The sequence below is a fragment of the Papilio machaon genome, chromosome 14 (genome assembly GCF_912999745.1).
Source record: "Papilio machaon chromosome 14, ilPapMach1.1, whole genome shotgun sequence".
NCBI lineage: Eukaryota > Metazoa > Arthropoda > Insecta > Lepidoptera > Papilionidae > Papilio > Papilio machaon.
The window spans coordinates 5,521,254-5,543,488 of NC_059999.1; the positions used below are offsets into that span (position 1 = coordinate 5,521,254).

The 22,235-nt window shown below is 32.0% G+C and overlaps 2 protein-coding genes across 2 annotated transcripts in view; both read right to left on the reverse strand.

Moving 5' to 3' along the window:
- Window positions 1-7,193: 7,193 nt before the first annotated feature.
- Window positions 7,194-10,731, reverse strand: LOC106708757 (G-protein coupled receptor moody). Its single transcript, XM_014500311.2, has 3 exons — window positions 10,360-10,731; window positions 8,408-8,646; window positions 7,194-8,090 (listed from the first exon to the last, which is right to left on the reverse strand). Exons 1-3 carry the CDS (start codon window positions 10,576-10,578, stop codon window positions 7,295-7,297), a joined length of 1,254 nt encoding a protein of 417 aa, XP_014355797.2. The 5' UTR covers window positions 10,579-10,731; the 3' UTR covers window positions 7,194-7,294.
- Window positions 10,732-11,327: 596 nt separating this feature from the next.
- LOC106708798 (G-protein coupled receptor moody) overlaps window positions 11,328-22,235 on the reverse strand; it is a 43,158-nt gene continuing 32,250 nt past the window's right edge. Inside the window, exons 2-4 of the mRNA XM_045680891.1 lie at window positions 14,189-14,694; window positions 12,649-12,887; window positions 11,328-12,424 (exon numbers count right to left, since the gene is read on the reverse strand). Of these exons, the coding sequence (XP_045536847.1) occupies window positions 11,572-12,424; window positions 12,649-12,887; window positions 14,189-14,428 (1,332 nt within the window). The 5' untranslated portion in view covers window positions 14,429-14,694 and the 3' untranslated portion in view covers window positions 11,328-11,571. The remainder of the gene's footprint in view (window positions 12,425-12,648; window positions 12,888-14,188; window positions 14,695-22,235) is intronic.

Sequence of the window (22,235 nt, forward strand, 5' to 3'; positions counted from 1 at the left end):
TTCAACCAGATTCTCCTTTACAAGAATTTTGTAATACGTCTGGAATTTTTAATGTTAAAAAACACAATTTTTTCGGATTTTTGAAATTCTGAAATAGAAGTTTATTCCCAATCATTATAAAATAGCCTGTACATGTATAAATAGGTTTTAGCTATTAGCAGGGTCAAGTAAAAGGAGCCACCAGCGAATTTGAAAGAAATTCATAATTACTTGCACAGATCTTTTTGCAGTTTAGTATTCTCTAAAATGTAACATGTAACGGGAACATAGATAACAAACTGTTAATTTGTTCTACCGGATCATTCGAGTTATCTTTTCGTGTATTTCTTAGTCTTAATACTTTTTTATATCGAAAGATGGCAAACGTGCATACGGCCATAGAAATCCACAATTGCAGATGCGTTATCTACTTTTAATCAACGGAGAAGGAGACGCACAGAAAGAGCATTTTATCTCGTTGTTTAAGATTATTAAAAGATCCGTATATTTACTTTTATCATGATCCGAAATATATTGTTCAAGTCTAATAAGATTGGTAAAAACTATACAAATGATTGTTAAAATATACTTGCTTTTGTTTTGTTTCCGTATTATATTTCGATGTTGGAGCACCTAATATAAAATGAATTAGCATCAAACTTAAAGGAGTGAGAAAAAGATTTTTGCAGACCAGTGTAACATGATTTCTAATTCCACTTAAAACAGGTGGTCTTTGACAGCTTCATCAACACATAAACGCACTTTGCGATGCTTTGTTAGAAGCATACGTAGCTGTTCTGTCCAGGCGTTCCAACGTGTTGATGGTAAGGTATTATGTTTGATTACCACTCCGGTCGGAACATCAGCAGCACTGATAGCTGCACTTATGGCGAGCGCACTCCCGACGCTGACCGATGTCAGCACAGCATGGCGCCCAGGGTCTGCGCTGCGCACCTACGTCTGACCGAGGTAAGTTTGTGAACTAACTAACCTGATCACTGTTAAACTTTTTTGAATTTTATTGTTTTTGTATTAAATAAAGCAATAACAGTAGAATAGATTTTCTGATCGTCTTAAGACATGGCGCAGTGAGTGCGGCACTAGTCGGATTAGGTCTGGCACCTGGTCGCTCAGGTTGTCTGTCTGGACGATAGGTCGATAGCACATTGATGTAGTGCTGAGGAGTCAGCACTAGGGGGCGGTGTTGACGATGGAATCAAAGCCTTTCATGATATTCTACAGTAATTCTATTTGCATTTTAACTGTATTGATTTTGTACCCTTTTAATATGTTTCTTTGTGTATTTGATATGAATTTGTACTCTGTATTAATACCATAACGTACCGTTTTATTATCTGTCAAATTCTGAATATTACCAAGGTAGTTAGAGAAAATGTTTGTATATTTGAATTTATAAAAATAAAGGAATCGCAAGGTAGTCGGCTCACAGTACAGTCTCAACCCAGCCTTCGGACAGCGAACTGTGCGCACCATATTGAAAACTTCGTGTTTTATTCCTCTCCTCATCGCCGCCATCCTCTACAGATGGAAAGGGGTAGTGGATTTGGCGGAAGAGGGGACGCATAGGAAGCTTAAATATGCTTTATATTTGCGTCCCCTCCTCTTTGACTAAAGGTAGGTAACGCATCTGCATTTGCCACCTTTTGATATAAAAAAAAACAATATTTTTACTCAGCATGGTCAAAAACATATACAGTCTGGGACTTATAATTCCTACCCCCTTTGTTGAAATTACATTTAATGCTCACATTTCAATTAGGACAAAAATTTGTAGTAGCTATTAACAAACATACGAGCTAAATTATAGCTATTATGGTAACAGTTTGTCGTACGATATTCGATCCTAAGCGAGAAGCGAATTTAATTTTTCAGTGTACAGCATAACTCAATTCCTTCACCTCTATCATTATTCGTCTCTCGAATTAATTGAACTAAAAAGACTGCGTTTAATTGTTAATTGTAGTTAAAGCAATACTTGTTCTAGGAAACGATACGAACAAGAACAAGTGCCTTCATTAAAATTTCCACTGAGATGCAAATTGACAAGTGACATGGAACGCAAATGACAACTGTTTCTACGCAGTATTTCTACTTTACTAATTTACCAATTGGTACTTCATACTAAGTTAAAATAAATGTTATGTAAGTTAATAGATCAATTGACATATTATCTCCTTGTAAATGTAAATTAAAAACTTCTACTAGTCTATAAAAAGGTGGGTAATGAAAAGGTATCTAAAATATGACTCTAATTATCTAATATATAAAATTCTCGTGTCACAGTTTTCGTTCCCGTACTCCTCCGAAACGGCTTGACCGATTCTCATGAAATTTTGTGAGCATATTCAGTAGGTCTGAGAATCGGCCAACATCTATTTTTCATACCCCCCCCCCCCCATTTTTTAACTGCGCGCGGACGGAGTCGCGGGCGACAGCTATTAGTCTATATATTTCACGTGAAACGAACTCACGTCAAGTTCTTCAAAAACAAATACGTGTGTAGGTGTGTAGGTAAATGTTTCGTACGAAAATGAAAACATCTCCCGGCAATCACAATAATGAAACTCCAGTTATTTGTTTCCGTTGTTTTTCATGCTTGCATGAAAACAGGTTGTGATCGCGTCAACACCAATTTCTTGGTTACCTACATTTCTTTGTTTTTCATATTGCCAATTTTTAGTGACATAATTTGTGGTTTTGTTAGTGACGTAGTTATTTTGGATTTAAGCATAAGTTATTTTGTGTATTTTATTCGTTGTATTTATATTATGTTATTGAAGTGATCGAGGCGTATTTTGGTAAGTAATACATTTTGATAAAATTTATAATAAAACTAGCTCTTACCCGCGACTCCGTCCGCGCGGAATAAAAATAGAAAACGGGGTAAAAATTATCCTATGTCCGTTTCCTGGTTCTAAGCTACCTGCCCACCAATTTTCAGTCAAATCGATTCAGCCGTTCTTGAGTTATAAATAGTGTAACTAACACGACTTTCTTTTATATATATAGATTAATATTGATAACATTATTTATTTGTAGTATCGATCGTAATACAACAGAAAAATAAAGTGTAACATTTTTCTTTACTTGCGTTATTTAGTGTGGAGATTGTTAAAATTACTGTATATTGTTAACAAAAATGTCTTTAAAAATCGTTAAAAAAGGTAGGCTTTTAAAGTTAAGGTTAAGAGCTCCCAATATTAAATTGTATTACTTGGGTCCATTTACCCTTTTTGGTATTAAGGTCGGACGATTCCTTACAATTTCAACTGTGAAAGAAAATATTTAATGTATGTAGTGATAATAATTTTCACGAAGGAAATACATTAAATGTTTATACGATATTTCAAAGTAGCATTCAGTATGAATTTCTAAATACGAGTACAATCGCATTCAAGTTATATGAGACGACGAGAAAAGTTATATTCATGTTTATTTATTATAGCTTACTAGCTTTTACCCGCGACTCCGTCCGCGCGGAATAAAAAATAGAAAACGGGGTAAAAATTATCCTATGTCCGTTTCCTGGTTCTAAGCTACCTGCCCACCAATTATCAGTCAAATCGATTCAGCCGTTCTTGAGTTATAAATAGTGTAACTAACACGACTTCCTTTTATATATATAAGATAGATAATACTTATGGAAAACTAGACATTTTACATTGCTATTTATATGAAATATCAATTAATTATTTAAGATTTGTTTCTTGGTAACGCTTTCAAAGTATTTAATTGTTTCAGGGTATATAATGGTAAATGGTTTTATTCCAGGAATCTAATAACTTTTTTTTGTATAAATTCTTAAAATAACTCAATGTTCTTATTTTTATATTGGAGCGGTGGGTTTTTATATAAACAAGCGGTGGATCGCGTGGAAAAATAAAAAAAATAGCCTTTAATATACCCTTAACGTTACTTGACCTTAATGCGAAGTTGGAAATTTCGTTGAGCCTTTTTAAGTCAAGTGATACCTTTAAGGTATAAAGGTAATGTAAGCACTCACCGTTTCCCCCTCCCTTATTCAAAATAAAAGCCTAAATATTGTAAACGATGTAGTCCACACATTTCATTTCAAATAGCAAGTAAATCCTAAAGTCATCCATTTCTGCAATCTTCTGACTTTTGCAGATGTATTTGGGTAGCGGCCACTTCGCTACCTATAAGTATAAGGCGGGCACTCGCTTCATCATCAACCTGCCCTTATCCCTATGGAGGGTCGGCACAGTATGTACTACTCCTCCATACATCTCTATCAGCCGATATATCTGAATTTACCCCCTTCTTACGCATATCCTCTTTCACACAATCCATCCATACTTTCTTTGGTCTACTCGCTTGTACTATAAAAATACCATCCATTGTATTTTTATAATTATTTCAAATGTTATGTATCAAGAGTTTTTTAAGAATAAGTTCTTATGAAATAATATGTAAAAATGAAACACCATTACATATTCTGCAAGTAAATCTTCATGGAAGATACGATTTCGTAATCAATTTTATAAATGTTATTACGTAACTTAAGTAAAGTTTCCGGTATTGAAGTCAAAGTTAGTAAGTTAATATAGCTAGGAGTAAGTTACAATTATATGAAATTGATACTTGCGTTTGAATCAATCGCGTTTCATATGTTTTGACAAACATTTTTCTTCTGAAACAAAATGTTTTTACAGGTATTTCCGTTCCATTGTGTCCATCGCCCTTACCGTAGTTGGTTGAATCGATTTTAAAATGCGAGTTATCATTCGATAGAAGTTGTTTTTTTAATTAATTGTTGTTTTTGTTATACATGTTAATTGTTCATGTATAAAATAAGTTTTTGTTAGATTAATTTCTTTTATTCCTTCAGCATTGTTTTATTGTCTTCGTAATTTGTATTAGCTCGACTTAAACCAATTACGTTTGCTGAAATAAACCGAATTTGGGATAAGAGGGAACTAAATAGGGCATGAACAATTAGTCTCATTTCACTGTTGTAAATTTAAGATGGAACCGTTTCCGTAAATACATATACTGTACTTCCTTGTTTATTTAATTTAAATTGACTTCAAATGAGTTATCTTAAGTGGCTATTATTTTTTTTCTTTTATAAAACAGATATCTTTCATACTTTAGATAATTGTTAACCGAATTATTCATATTATGTACTTGCTATGTGTTATTTTTCAATAAATAAGAATATTTCAGATCGATTTAATCGTCAATCTAATATATAAAATTCTCGAGTCACAGTTTTCGTCACCGTACTCCTCCGAAACGGCTTGACCGATTCTCATGAAATTTTGTGAGCATATTCAGTAGGTCTGAGAATCGGCCAACATCTATTTTTCATTTTTTTTAACTGCGCGCGGACGGAGTCGCGGGCGACAGCTAGTATTATATATTCCTCTGTGATTTTCTCGATCTCTGTTATATTGCTAATTATACAGTTTTTATATACTTTGATAACACTTTTTATCTATTTTATAACAACTGTTATTGGTTTTCGATCGTAAGAAATGGTCTTATACTTTAATAGCGAAAAATTTACGTACTTATAATGTGAAAGATTGGATGGATGTTTGTTACTATGTATCTCAAAAACCGCTCAAGTAATCTCGATGAAATTTGGCATAGATATAACATAAAGGCTACTAAGTTTTCTTTAAACTCCGCGCGTGCAAAGTCGCGGTCAAAACTATTTTGTGAATATTAAGATGGGTACAAAATATCTGTGATTACGTCGTCCTCCTGATATTTTTTGAATAGCAATATTTATATTAGATTACTCCACTATTTTGTTTTTCAAATGGGGGTTCTAGATATAACTCGTATAAATATATTCAAAATTACTACTATAAAATCATTTGTTACATTTGATATAGTGTACCGCGAAGGTTAATATTTTATTCTACCAGTATTTTAGGTTATATTCCTAATAAAATATTAGTTAATATAGTTACCGAAAGAGATTTTTCAAGGACTACACGGAGTTTAGGTTGAAAATAAAAAAAAAAACAGTTTAATAAAAACAAAGTTATGTCAACGTAATATTTATTTCATTTTAGATACATCTTTGGTAATTTTAATGACTCGGGGTTGCGTGGCCCTTGAATAAATTGGTTCTTTGGTACCATATATTTTGGTTCCTATATTTCTTTGTAACACAACGCTGTTGTTCGTTTATTTATCTAATATATTTATCTTTCTATGATAAAATGTATATGTTAATATGAAACAGAGAAAGATATATTTAATATCATATTTCAGTAATATTCGCGAAATCTTTTAACTTATTTCTATCATACAAAATTTTAACATTTGAAATTCAAACCTTCAATATCTTAAATTTGGTATTTCCCTTAGATTATTCTTTTACAATATTAAATTATTTGTTTATTTCTTAAAATACAAAATAAATCTATCAGACCCACATTCAAATTTAAATTATAAGTGCATAGATATATAACCTATATATATGTTATCCGAAGATCAAAAGTGAGGCAAAAAAGGCCTCCGGAGGCCTTTTAATAAAATAATTTCCTCAGTGTTGTCATTTACAATGGAAAAAAACATTTCGAAAATCGACTCTTGATTAGACAACAAAATTATATGAAACATTTCATCCATAGGTTATATATATATGTATAACAATATGTAAACTAAATTCTGATGAGAATGTTGTCATGAGTATCTCATACTACATGTTTTTATATTTTATTGCACAAATCGACATTGCATTTAACGTATTTACAAATACTTAATACTAAGCTAACATAGTTGTTTTTTTTTTAAATCGTAATTAAAAATGTCGAACAATAAAATTAAATCTGTACTAATATTTAAATTGCTTTAAAAATTTAATAATTTGCACTTTAAATAAAATGAGAATAAAACAAGGTGTCTCATGAAATTATAAATTCACCTTTTGTTTGTTAAAAAGTTCTTATTTATATATCTTCCATATGTTATTGACCTAAACACAGTAAATATAATATTATCTTATGTTTAAAACGTATATACAAATCTCTAATAAATTACATACCTAGAGATTTTAATTAACTTAATAGTAATAATATTGTGAAAATTTATGATTTTTGTGGATGAAAAATGGTTTTACTACAAGGAATGTTTTGTATAATCTTATTTTTAACTTTGAATTTGTTCTTACACTACACAAGTGGTAGTAAGAACGGATACCATAGTAAAAAAAAAAAAAAAAACTGCAACGAATTCGAATATGACATCTTTTTAGGTTCTATTCTTTGTTTGGTTCATGACTAGCTAGTTTAACTGTTTACTAGAATTTATAACGTCATCGACACTTCCACAAATTTTTGTAAGCTTGTCTATATTCATTGGACATGACTACATATATGACAGGGTTGATGCAAGTAGCCATGTATAATAGTATGTAACTAGCGATGTTCGCATAAGGGTGAGCGGTGTAATCATGCACCAATTTTGTCACTGTTATAGGAAGATGAGTCATGCAAAAGGATATCATAATAGCCATTATCATTGTACCTAGTTTTTTGTCTTTTCTCGTCGGAAGCGATAACTTTACCAGTGCCAATGATTTCCTTAGAACAGTTCTTCGGAAACTTGCAGCGGGTTTATTTGAAATTCTTGGAACATCTAAAAAATCACTTCTATCTGTTTGATTCATATCAAATCTGACATTTTGTAAGGAATCAGCGGGTGTGTTGTTTAAATTATGCATTGATGTTGCAGATATATCTCGTGTTGATACATCTATGTAGTGACATGGAACAGATTTTGATCGTCTTTCGCTTGTAGTAGATGAATCCTCTTGGCCCAATTTTATAGTTTTACGCAGAATTGGTCCGCCTGCTGCGAGTGTTGTTTTTCTAACAATGTAGAAAATTCTCAGATAGCAAAAGATTATTGCTATCAAAGGTAGAGAGAGAATGACAAATAAGCTTCTTTTTGGAGAGTGGCCGTGATCGTCTGGTAGTATACTGCAAGAGCCGGCGTAAGTGTCGAGTCCGAAACGACCCCATTTTCCAAACCACGTAGGTATTAGTGCACCGAAAGGGAAAATCCAAGTGCACAATAACATCAGCACTAGATACCGACGCCTGTATAACCTGTTGAAAAAGTTAGCAATAAATACTTTGATTTAATCAAAAATAAGTAGAATACAAGACAGTGTGAAGTTAATCAAAGTAATGTTGAATGCAGAAAATTTAAACCGCAAAATGTGGATAAATGAAAATAAGTTAGTGATAATGTAAATGTAATACATGCAATCAGTAAATATCAGGTCTATGTCTTTTATTTCCACATTGTTGAAGATTGTTTTAATTTGTTTTTCTCAGATGAGTTCAACGAAAAATATTTGAAAAAATCTTGCATAAATTGAAATTTCTGCTATCAGCGAATAACAGATTGGCTGAATACTTACTTAGGATAGAGGTTTGGATGTGAGATCATAATGTATCTATTGATAGTAATCGTGAGGACGGTGAAGAGTGAGACAGCTACAAGGGAGTAGCGCGCGTACGGGAACATGCGGCAGAGGACGCGGCCATGCTTCCATGATCGCTGCCAAAAAGTCGACGCGGCGAGAGGAAGGTTGAAGCAGCAGAACAGAAGATCGGAGCACGAGAGATTCATGATAGATATCGCAGTTGCGTTCCGAACCTGCAAAATAAATTAAGTGATTGAAAAATTATTGATATAATTTCAGGCTTTCTAGACAAATTGCATTGTTTGGAACTGATATGACATTCGATAAGTCACGTGATTGTCAAGTGACAGTTCCAAAATTCTTGTGGATTGTGTTGAATTTGATAAACAACTTAATAATCCTATATTTAACGTTTGATTATTATTCAAATCGTGTGTCGCACTCTTATGTATAATATGCAAACCATGCTTATGAAACAAATATAAATTATTACTTATTACTAGGTATATGTTAGTCGTAGTAGTCTGATGTTTCTTACAATTGTATTGACCTAGACCAGGGAGAGTGTGATTCACATCTTCTTATCACAAGACGCATGATTTATACTTTGTATTGACTATATGACGTAATTTCTTGCACTAAAGCATTATGTTAACATATAGGAATTGTTTACGTTATTTATCGGATTCAGATTTAGTGATGGCCTAGCACGAATATTTACGACAAGAACCTTTTTTGTATTGTTGATTTGTATAAGATTTTTGGTGTACTTTACGCCCCATTTATCTATGACGATACAATGGCGATCGTCAGATATATTCGTTCTAAGTACACAGTAAATATCATTATAAATATCATTATAAACCTAGTTATCGATACAGTACGACAGGAAAAATTGAATAAACAATTAAAACAAATGACAGACGTTTATCGTGAGTTTCCACTGCTTGTAAATAAATATATTGAAATCTCTGTTTTCCTATATACTAAGCAATAAGAAGGATATTTTCCATGAGAATATGTTTTGTACATGTGTAGGTTTCACGCATTTGTATAAATTGATAATAATTATGGCAAATTAATAACATTAAGCGTTATTTAGTAACAATACTATTTAAAATCAAACCGCATATACGTTTCAGGTTATTTAATAACCCAACCTTGATAAAAAAACGAGTAACAGATGCTCTAATGGATAAACAAAGATTTTATTTTTTTAATTTAAACTAAATAAACTCTGATTTTGCATAAAATATTTGATTATTTTAGAATAAACTTGAAAAAAACGATTTTTTTTAAACTAGTGAGATTCGAACTCGTTTTTTACTAATTTAGAATTTACTTCCTACGTCCACTAGATGTGTGTTTTTGCTGATATGACATTATAACTCTCTGGAGAAGACGACAAACCGAACATCATCTAATAAAATTGGTTCAGTTGTTTAAGCTCTACGCCGTGACAATAGAATACCCCGTGTGTTTGTAAGTTTTGAGACAAACTTTGTACTTAAGAAAAAAAATGTACTAGACGCTATTTATTTCTTTTTCCAATTTTAAATTTGGAATGTTATCTTTCAATTACTTTGATTTACAGATTTATTTTTTTACATTTTCACGTGATGGAGGGAACCAAAGAATTACGTGCGACCGTGATCTCGCTATTTAATGTGGGAAAAAAACCAAAGTTTGTCTCAAAACTTATGAACACACTAGGTACATAGGTATACCCATATACATATAAAACTTTACTCTCTTTGTCATTCGGATAATAATTGAAGAATAAACAAAAATAAAAAATATAAATGACATTAATAAATCCGGAATCTTAACTAAGCTTCTACTTTTGTTGATCTATGCATAATCGTCGGTTTTGTCTATTACGTAAAAAGAGTACAAATAATCAAACCTACGTAAACAAGAACATAAATAGTTAAATAAATACTCACTTTTTCATATTTAGCAAGTGCGATGATAGTTATCAAGTTGCCGGGGATACCGATGCACATGAAAAGAGTACAACAAACAGCTGCGAAGACGAGCAGACCATCTGGATAGTTCGTGAACAGCTGTACCGCACCCAATTCCTTAACAGTTCCATTATAGTTCAACACAGATAAATTATGTTGTAAAACATTCACTATAACACTTTGATTCATTTTTAACATCACACACGACGTACGCTCACAAATATTAATTACTAAATGTTATTGAAAACCATCGTCATTGTGGTCATTTTTACTGGAATGTATCCTTATGATTCATGACGGACGTCCAATGGGTTTCACCGTACTTGATAAACATGTACATTTGTTGTTGGATTATTGAATTTAACATTTTATTAATAAATACATATAATATTGTTTACATTGATAATTCTAAAGTGTACTTAATTTTCATTAATAAGGTTTTTAATTATAAAAATTTACGTAGATACTGTTGCTTTAAAAGTGACTAAGCAAAAATATGTGTAGTTTGATTTAACACTTTTTTTTTTCTATTTTTATAAATGTAGTGAGTGATACGAGATTATCAGTAAAGTCCAGTTTTGTAGCCATGACTCATTATTGTCAGTTTTGAGAATAAGATAATTTGTTCTTCATCTTAGATGTATTTTAATATGTTAATAATATCAGTTTAGGACTTCCGAGTTGTTTTCACTTTTATAATTATTAATTACACAAAGTTTTATCAACCCTAAATTTACCATTTACCATTACTTTTACCATTCCTTTCAAGTATTATAACTTATATATTTATACAATTTTTTTTATTAAACTTCACATTTAATAAGTTTTATTAACATTATCAGTCATTGAAATCAAGATTTTTATATTTGAAATACAACTATTATTGAAACAAAACCTACAATTATTAAATCTAATAATGACTTTTAATGATATAAAAATTTGTTTCGTTTGACACAATTACTCACTTCATTCATTTAACACAATCACGGACGGCACGCTTACATTTCAACTTAATTTAGGAAATAAATGCAGCAAAGTTCAGACGTAATTCACATCGTTCGAAGTCTATTCACCAAGTTTACACCAAACGAATCTTTGTAATACTTTATCAATGTTTACGCACAGATTTGTTCAGTGAGTCACGACTAGTCACGGCGGGCGTTTCTCGGAGACGCCTTCGCCGGGCGATCGTCACGCCTTTCTACGACACATGAGCAAGTTCTTGTACGCCTGTCGATATTCGCTCGACATCACTACGTAGATGATAGGATTGATACACGTCGTTAAATATATCAGCAAATACCCAGCGATGTTTGCCGCAGGGTGCGAGGTGAATTCGCGGAATAACTTCGTCAAAGTTATGGGCAAGTAGCACACCCAAAAGGACAGCATGATCGCCATAATCATTTTCAGAAGTTTCCTGTCTTTGGGAGTCAATCGAGGTGGCCTCACTGGTGCAGGTGACCGTCTTAGAGCTACGGCTGCTAGTCGCAGTCGCTTAGCAGTCTCCCCACCGCTGGGTGTTCGCGGTTTCCCATCAAGAACGCATTCCTCATCATGGCCATCGAGGGTATCTACGCCTGAAGACGACGAACGTTCCGGGCCTGGAGTAGGTGGACAATGTAGAGCAGGCGGTGCCAATAACGCCCTTTTAGGGGGAGCAGCGGCGTGATTGACACCATTTTCGGGACCGGGAGATCGCTCTAGTGCTGTCGACGCGGATCCCATGGCGGAATCTTCGAGACCCGGTACAGCCCTAGGTCTTCCTCGTGCCGGTGCTCTTGATCTTTTCGCGGCCTCCCTGACGATGCAAAAGATTCTTGCGTAGCAGATGACTATCGCCAGACAGGGAAGCATGAAAGCTCCGACGAAAAGAAATTCTTTCGGCGATCTGTGACTGCTGTCCGGTAGAATGGAACAGGATCCGATGGACTGATCTAGTCCAAAACGACCCCATTTTTCAAGCCATGTCGCTATCAGAGCACCAAAGGAGAATATCCAAGTGCTGGCAACCATCACTGCTAAGTACTGACGTTTGTAGAGTCTGTGTGAAAAGAAAAATGATTATAAAACATTTACATAGCTTATGCGAACTAAAAATTATGATCCAATTGAATTCACTTTGTTAGACTTTATTGATATTGTAAAGTTTTTAGGACACAGTTGTGAATCAGCATTGTAGCGATTAAAAGAAATAACGCCGAAATAAGATGTAACAAATCAAACTATGATAATACTTACAGTCAACCAAAAAGGTAAGATACATACTTGGGGTATAATCTTGGATGTGATATCATGACGTATCTGTTTATCGTAATAGCCAGCACAGTGAAGAGAGATACAGCGACCAGGGCATATCGCGCAAGCGGGAACATTCTGCAGAGCGTGCGACCGTGCGCCCATGACCGCTGCCAGAATGTGGACGCAGCTAGTGGCAAGTTAAAACAGCAGAACAGAAGGTCGGAGCACGACAAGTTCATTATAAACACCGCTGTCGCATTACGAACCTGCAAGATAAAAATATAACTATATTCTTTTTTCAAAATAAGCAAGGTTTTGGGTAGAATTAATACTAAGAACCATAATGTGAGCTATGATTTAAAAATAAATTCAGCACTCACTTCCAAAAATATTTACGGCTTTCATTAAAGCTATGCACGTCCAACAATCTTTCTGTTATATTATCTTTCTTTAGTAATACTAACCAAAAACATAAATATCAATACGTTATTGTAATACTTTGTCTCCACCAATCCAATTATTGATCTAATTTTTCAATAGACTTTTATGAAATAGGATACGACACATAAAAACAAATAAAACATTGAAACACCGAAAAAACTGTAGTTATCACTACTGATTACGTATCATTCGTGACAAACGAAGTCTTATCATCTTCTAACATTTAAATAATATGGAAAGATCACTGACCTACGTGACAGTAGTTATTTATAAATTAAGTTATATTTAAATAACAATATGGATAGTATTAATTGAAATTTATTGCACGACGTTTATTATTTGTAAGGACAATTAAGTTCCAACCTTTATAACACAATGTATAAAAAGAAACAACTAGTAATGCTTATTAACTGTTAAAATAAATTAGGGTTGTGAAAATACCAAAATAACAGAATAATCTTATTATAAAGAACTGTGACTACTATTTTGCGGGGCTTAGCTCGCTGAATTACACTGATAATGAGATGATAAAAATTGTCTAAGGGTCAGTTCACACAGACCGGGACGGAGATCAGAGCAGATTTTTATGCCAAATAAAATAGAGCTCTATACGATTGAAACAAGAAAAAAAACATAGAAAAGACATGCAAAGTAAAACTACAGAAAAAAATTATACCAAAAATGTATATATTAATTTAATTTATAATCCTTATTTTGAACTTAAATTTTGAGAGAAGTAAATACAGTTAACGCTGTTTTCGAGTTGATTGACGTAAGAGTTTGTAATTAGAAAGCAATCGTATCGTAAGACTGATAACTTGATACAATAACTTTTGATGAATGAATAATAAGTTTCATAAATTAGGACATAATGTTCATAGACAAAACATGTAGATATAGAGGTCACCTCTGTTGTTAGCTTTAAATATTTTATGCGTTATTTCTTTAATGATTTATTTAGTGTTTTAAATGTAATTCGTTGACTTTTTTTAAATGTTGCAAATCAATAAACTTGTTTTGTACTATTAAACTACAATACATAGTAATCATTTAATAAAAGCAGACGTAAGATTATTAGAAACTTGTTATACATATTTAAACGTTTAAATAGTTCATGTTAGCTCACCTTTTTACATCTTGCCAAAGCAATAATGGTAATCAGATTGCCCGGTATCCCGACCAACATGAAGAGCACGCAGCAAACTGAGGCGAATCGTAGCAATACCTCGGGATAATCCTTGAACAATTCCACAGCAGCCAACTCCGCGTCAGACTTGTAGTCATCCAATCCCACAACACTCCAGTTGTACCCGTCTACTTCACTGGACAACGTACTCTTTGGGATACTCGGTAGTAAATCACCCATTTTAACACCAAACGGTCACAATTTTAATTTTGAATGTTAATTCCATGTTAATATTTTACATAATGACTTCGTTTATGTGGGCACGCGTTCGGGTTGCGTTGACGACTGATAAATCTCTCAGCACTTCGACTCTATCAATAAGAGGCTGGTAATAGTGTAGTTTGTGATAAGGCATTTTGCCGATGAGCGGCCGCGTCGGGTCACAGCTGGTCAGGAAGTGCCGGCTATCAGTTGGACCTCGGCTCCATCCGTGTCGCATGCGTGACCTGTCAATTAATAACATATTTTATTACAAAAAATTAATATTATAATTGTTCTATAATAGTAATATAATTGTTTTATAATATTAATATTTATTATTCATAACTGTTCCAAGAGTATTAACCTAGATATCAGCTACTGCTTCGTACGGAAATCTTTATAAAGCTGGTGAAATTTAAAACGACTGTCAATTATTTTTCAAACGCTCAAGAATTTAACATGGAAGTATGTATTTTGGTCCGAAAAGTTTGTACTGCAAAATAAGATGGTTAATTTACAAGGCAAGATATTTCATTTGTTTCATGATTTAGTAATGATGTTGTCTTAACAATTAACGCAGAGTAAATATGATAGTAAAGATACTAATGACACAACATTAGATAAATCATTATTTCTCATTAATGAAACTAAATAAAGATAAAATTTATCCTTCCGATGTCGGTATGAACATTTATATATTACGCCAAACCATTGCTAATTGGAAATCCGTCAGACCACTTATTACGGTTAGGGAAGTAGTAGGGGAGTACTTAATTTAATTTTTTTTTTCCAAAACCTTATTTTCAAGGTATATATAACTAAAATGTATAGGTTATATTAGAGACATACATATGTTCACAATTTCACTAGTGCTTCCAGTAGCGAGAACTCAATCAAATTTGAATAAAGAATCCAAGTCGACAAGGGAATCGAAAGCAATATTCGAGACCTTGTGAAAGAAACAGCTATTACATTTACCTTTTAAACAACAAAAGACACAATAGGAACATGGAACTTAAATTCTATTTAAAACATTTTTAAAAACATTACACTTTTTGTCTCAAACTAATCTATAAAAATTATACTCTATGACTACTATATAAATCTACTATGGAAACATTAATTTTTATTTGCGTTGTTGGTACGAGCTTATTACTACGCTATGGGAATTCCTATGAATTAAATTATTCACGAAAATACTACTAAAACAGTAAAGTGGTAAAAAACTTTTTTACGTGTATAAAAAATGTAGAAACAAAATGTAAACGTTGTAACAATAACTAGTTAGATACAAAAAACCTAATTAAGGTTGTAAATTCGGAGTGGTGGTGTTAAATAGAGCCGGAATAAGCAATGACTTTGTCACAGTTTCGACCCAAACGCAATCATCTTAATACGGGAATTGCCGGCGACCTAGAATACATTTTTGGGTCGGGCTCTGACTTAATATTGTTTACCATAAGAATGAATGCTTTATTAAGTGGCAAGAGATATCTCGCATTTGCCTCGCATTGTTGACGTCAAACGGACGTGTGTTGTTGTTACTACTAACTGCTAATATTATACAGTACTGAGTGATAAGTATAAATAAAAATAAATAGTCCTTGTAATCGTAGAGTAAAATTAGACCATTCTTTCATGATTTCATTGGGTTTTAGCAAACCACTATGTTAAAAATAATCTCATACGTATTCTTTTTTCTACCATTACTTCAACTAGTTAAAGATTATTAATTTCTTAGGACGGGTCACGTTCCATCTTTAATTGTCTTTGTCAAGTCTTTAATAATTTGTCATTTTCATTATCCATTGTCGTCAACAATACTACAAAAGTTTATATAAGTCTTAGATAGACGACAAAGGAACTGAGTAGCAAGTACTTATGTCCATTGCATAAGTGATTCATGTTGAGATGCAGACCCGCTGCGAGCGCCGCAGTGGCGCCGGCGGGAAACTGGATTTTCTTTTAGCTTGCGATTAGTTCGGTTCAATGACCTAACGGGTATGTAATGGATACCTCTATTTAATTTACAATACAGCAATTCAAGAAAATTTATTCGCAATATGTACATTAAAAGATTTATATCTTGAGAAATTTCACTGAAATATTTGATATCACGATGTAATTAAGATTATGTAAATACAATTTAGAATTTCATCTCATTTTAATATCTACTTATATTTTCAAATAAAGGCTGCTGATGTATACGTAGACTGCATTTAATGGTATTCAGTAACCTTAAAACAACATCAAATCACAGATAGTGATTAAAATTACTTTTTCGGAAGGTATAATGATAAAGTAAATTGCATTATATGGATTTTAAAATGTAAGCTGTGGTTTCACTGTCCTGGGGTTTACCGCCGGGGAGTTATATAATCAGATAATAGAAATCGTTGCATTTACTATTTATGTTATATTGAAAATTGAACAATGAACAAATTGTTTTTGAGACTAAAAAAAATATCAAAAATAAGCAACTTTTCAAACATTAAATGCAGAATCAGCCGGCCAAAGTCGTTCTCACAGCACAGATAAAGATTATAGCTTTACTATAAAAAGTTTATTAACAATAAACTGTCAAACATCGTTGATAACAATTTAGCACTAAAATCAATCTATGGCAGACAACAGAACCATAAAATTAAGTTTGTACTTAACTTTACGTTGTGTGAAAAAATTGTGCAAATGGTAGAAAAAAAGATTACTTAGAGTTAGACCTGAATTGTGGATTTTTTTTAGAATAGCTATAATAAAAATGGTCTATATAAATAAATCTATAATAAAAATATGGCCTGAAATATGTGATGAACATTGCACTTAAATTATTCAAACTTTCGTGAGACATTATCACTAACTTATATAGAAAGTGAGCGACGGGCCGCGTCCGCGAAATAATACCAATCCCACTCACCCTGATGAAGAGCCCCCGTAGGGCTCGAAACTAGTCGGTGACGACACCGGATATATATACGTGAGTGTTTTAGCCGTTTCTATATAAGTTAACATTGCACTTATTTGATAAAATTAATACCATATTTGGGATACATAAAATTTCTAGGCTCTTTTTGGATTGACAAGAAAGTAATTGGAAAACCTTGATCGTTCCTCATGACTGAGAGCTTAATTGTTTTATTTTTCTATCAATAAATGTATACATGTTTGTATCGATCCAACTACATTTACGATGCAAGGAAAAATAGAAGTTTTAACGACTTAACAAATTGTGGTACATCATAAAAGTTAAACAAAGTTTAATAGCGTCTGTTAAGCGTCGTGTGAGTTTCGACAACATTACGTTCATTAAAGCTATATTTGTATGTTTGTTTTAATAATGGGTGTTACTAAGCAATGTGTAATACTAATGATTTTAACTTTGTTTAGATAACCGTTAAATATTAATGTTGTTATAATTTATGACTTTAAAACTGATTCTGTTTTATAATCATAAGTAACGTTTGTTTGATTTGATTTAATGAGTAGAAAGTAATCAAATTAACAACATTAGTAAATAATAATGAAAACATTAAGTTTTTTTTCTTATAACGCATCAGAATCCTTACGAATTCTTAAAAACAATCTTGTATGCAATCTAAAGAAGTAAATCGTTGGTTTCTGACTACAAAATCTCAATCAATATGTTTTAAACGGGGGACTTGGTCTACGAAACCCACGATAAATGGTGTGGATAATTTAATTTACATTTAAATTTGTCAATCGTTTTTGGGTCATGCAGTACTTAGGTTCCTTTAATCTTATCGCACTTAAGTAATCGCTTTACCCTCAAAATAGGTTAACTTAAAAATATTACCTACAAACTAGTTCACAATAACTTCAGAATGTAATGTACACGAGACACGTAATTTTATAATAACTTTATTCATGCAATAACTTATTCTAATAGAAGCTTTTTAGTAAATTGTTTTATAAACTTCCCGTTGTCTCGCTTGTCGTAAATTAATTCCTCCTACTCCTTAGAAATGCGGATATAATATGGAAAGAATGAAGAAATGAAAATCCCAAATTCACGCATATTTCTGCTATGTTTTTTATAAAATAAAAAAAATATTAATACATGTTCGGGCTTCTTTGGGGGAAGACTTATAAAGGTACAGATTTAAGGCATTTTGTTCCTAAATTGAGGAACATTGTTACTAGGCCTTGCTAGATTAAGGATCTAGCAAAAAATCTTATTCTACGATATACATATACTTTAATTAATCTTAACAGATGAGCACATGGGCGTGGTGAGGAAAACATGTATATTTTTTATTCTTTAACCTACGAGAGAGTTGGTGTTGGGCCAAAAGGTCATTGGCCAGTGTGTGGTTGGTTGAGAATTAAATTTCCCTTGTACTGTGGGGCGCCGAAAAGACGCACGCAGCGGGTGATTCTGCAACTACACAAGCCTACACTAATTTGGCAAACGAATAATATTTAAGAACAATTTTTATGTTATTGTAGAACTAAACGTTTTGAGTTGTAAAATGTTTGATCTAGATCTTTTAGTTCTACTAAACTTTATTATGCGGTACTATTCTGGATTTCTACTACCGACTCTTATTTAATTAACGAGGATAACAAGGACGACAATATAGTTTGACTCCATCAATTGCTTAAGTTTCATGAAAACAAGAATGTAAGCTATTAGGTCACCTTTAAAATACATAATTACGTATTTTTTCTTCTTAAAAATAAATTATATTAACTTGAAAAAATAAATGACAAAACATTCATTATTACAAACATTATTTCATTCGAGATTAGGTAATTTTAAAGTTATTAAGTTCAATAAACGCTGGATATTACATTTTTCTACATAATGAGAAGCGAATGACTTTATCTTTTAGCGCTCAATGGAGAAACATTTTTCATTAGGAATCGCTAAGATTGTTTTGTGACGGGTGATTTAAAAAGAAATGAAGATGGAACATTTTTGTATAACTTTCGTACGTCTTTAGTAGTAACGAACTATATATTATTTTCGAATGCAAAATGAAATTGTGAAATCCGCCTAATTTAATACTTTCCAAATGTAAATGTTGATTTATTGTTTCACTGTTTCTTTGTAATTATACTTGATAGTAAGTACTTATATTTAATTAATAATTATTGTAAAAGTTTATTTTGTATTAACAATATACGGAAAAAAATAATTAACATTAATCCATCCATTCATGATCATTTAATCACGACAAATGGCGACAAACATCTCAAGGACATACATTGCTATCACATTCTCACTTCCTTCGTGCGAGCATCACATTGTAAACAACGATAAAACATAAATCTAAAACGGAAAGTTCAATCGTATATCTCGTGGATCTACACAAAGTTGTTATCTTTCGCGCAGTTAATACGTTAGCGTAATATTAACCGAGCGGTACTTCTAGACGTATTATTACGTGAAAATCTGTGGGGAAGCAACATTCAAGTGATTTATGCGAGTACTTTATCGTTTGCGGGACGCGTTTTGGCTGCGTTAAGTAACCCGAGTGTTAAGTGCGCAACTCTAACTTTTTATTAGCTGTCATTTATTATAATGTTATGTGTTTTTATTATTTACGAGAATTAAGTATTTTTTTTTTTAATTTAACTTTTTATAAGTATCTCATGTATATAAATATCATTGTAAAACATACAATATTTGTTTAAATTTTTTAGAATACGCAGAAACTAAACATTTGTACCAGCAATAAACAAGGCCATAAAAATATTATAAAAGTGAAGAAGTTTTACTTTCAGGTTTTGTCTAAGAAGTCTTAGGAATTTTAAAGTGATGATGATGATCATCATTTAAAGTATTTTAAAGTAATTTTAATAAGTAATTTTAAAGTACAATAGCTATGAGTATAATCCAAACAATGGAGTATTATAAAAACTAAGAAATTCGTGGTTGATTTCCTACCTACTTGTATCGGAAGAATTATTAATACAAAATTCAATCATATTAAAACAAATAAATTGACTAAATAAAGTCAAAATTTTTTTGTATTAAAAAATTACATAACACGAAATAATAGAAGAACGGTTATTTCATTTTAAATAAGGATAAATCTAATATAGGCTGAATATCCCGAGTCCCTAAGCCCATTACAGCAGAAGCAATTTGTTTCAGGAATGGCTGAGAATGATGAAGAGGCCATAAAGCGGACACTACACGAACCATTAAAGATGTCGCCTGAACGAAAAAATGGAATTCTATCAATTTAATACGGTCTCATAGCAAACATCGGACCGGCTACTCAGCGCACATCAAAAGACGCCGACACGAATATCTGGCGTAGGAATTATGTAGGTTATTCACATTTGTGTTACATTTAGTTTATTAGTTTTGGAGTCAAATGTGCATTGTAATGATATTAAATTTAACATTTAATCATGCCTTAGTTACTGGCGAGTAACTTTGATATTATCTTTTGATGTTGCGATTTTTTAATAGTAGAGATTCCGAATACAAAAAAAAAAACAATACAAAGAACTAAAAAGTAAATAAATATTGAATTCTAAATGTTTTTTTCAAGCTTAAATATCAACTTCTCTGAAGTTCAGTTGTCTATTCATTTTATTGTCATTAATGAATTGAATAGGGAGGTGTGAAACGAACTAGTTATAAAAAGTCTACAAACCTTAAAACTAGAGTTTATCGCTTAAACTCTAGCATCAAATATAGAGTAATTATTTACAGAGGTAGTCTCTAAAATTCTTTTGCTGTTTTAATGCCGGGAATATATCCAAATAGCAAACTAATCTGCGAATGACATTAGTTTTACTATCAGTTAAAAGCAGTCAGAAAGACATAAAGTCGACGCAAGAAAATCGTAAAATATATTATCTCTTTGTTATTCAATATATGTCATATATTATGCAATAAAAATTTCTTTGTAGCCTTTTAGCGTTGGGCCGGTTGAGTAATATACGTAATATTATGAAATTTTAAGTGAACAAAAATATTTCAAACCTACCACGCCATCTATCGGTCCCAAATGTTACTTTAAACTATTCCGGGTCCGCAAATGTCAAATAAGCTAGCTCGTTTCAGAGATATTTGGATTCACATGAATTATAAAAATTACACGGTTTTAAACCTGTCTATCTCGGATTGTTTTATAATAGTCTCTTAATCTTAATAATACTAGTTTTTATGTCACAAAAATAACAACGTGATAACGTGTTTAAACGAATTAATTTTAAGTTCTTGCTCCCGTGGGACACTGATTATGCAATAAATATTCCTAAGAATCCCAATATTCTACAGAAATTAGCCAATGAAATTAGATAGTGAATGATAAATTTTAGTTAAATCACTTAATTATCATCTTAACTTTAGAATTAAGATTACGTTAACAAATTTGCTTAAATTTTGTATTAAATTAATTTAACTTTGATCTTTACGATCCGAACATGTAATTGAATTTTATCACTGATCTAGTTAAGTTTATTATATTATATATATTTAAATATGTTTATGGAATAAAGTAGACAACGGCATACATTTTGAAAAGCTTATTATTTAACAGAGTTTCTCTACCTTAAATTAGAACATTCGTTTATTTCATTCTTAAATGAAGGATTATTAAAAGGTTCTGTTCTATACAGTACAGTCTTTTGACTCGATAAAGAAAAGTTTCATTTAAAATTACATTTATTTTTCTAGGCGTTTCTAAACTACTGCACAGATTTTGATATAAATTTGATATACTCAGTACGCCAGAGAAATATTTGCTCTAAAAATCTAAAAGGAAATAGTCTTTTTGTTTTATTTTTTTAACGAAAATTTTCTTGC

Bases quoted from the DNA above. Each gene is read 5' to 3' on its own strand.
- LOC106708757 (XM_014500311.2), bottom strand. From the start codon at position 10,578: ATGTTAAAAATGAATCAAAGTGTTATAGTGAATGTTTTACAACATAAT. The intron at 8,647-10,359 runs GTGAGTATTTAT...TTTATTTTGCAG, and splicing joins CACTTGCTAAATATGAAAAA to GTTCGGAACGCAACTGCGAT. The intron at 8,091-8,407 runs GTAAGTATTCAG...CTTTTTCAACAG, and splicing joins CATCCAAACCTCTATCCTAA to GTTATACAGGCGTCGGTATC.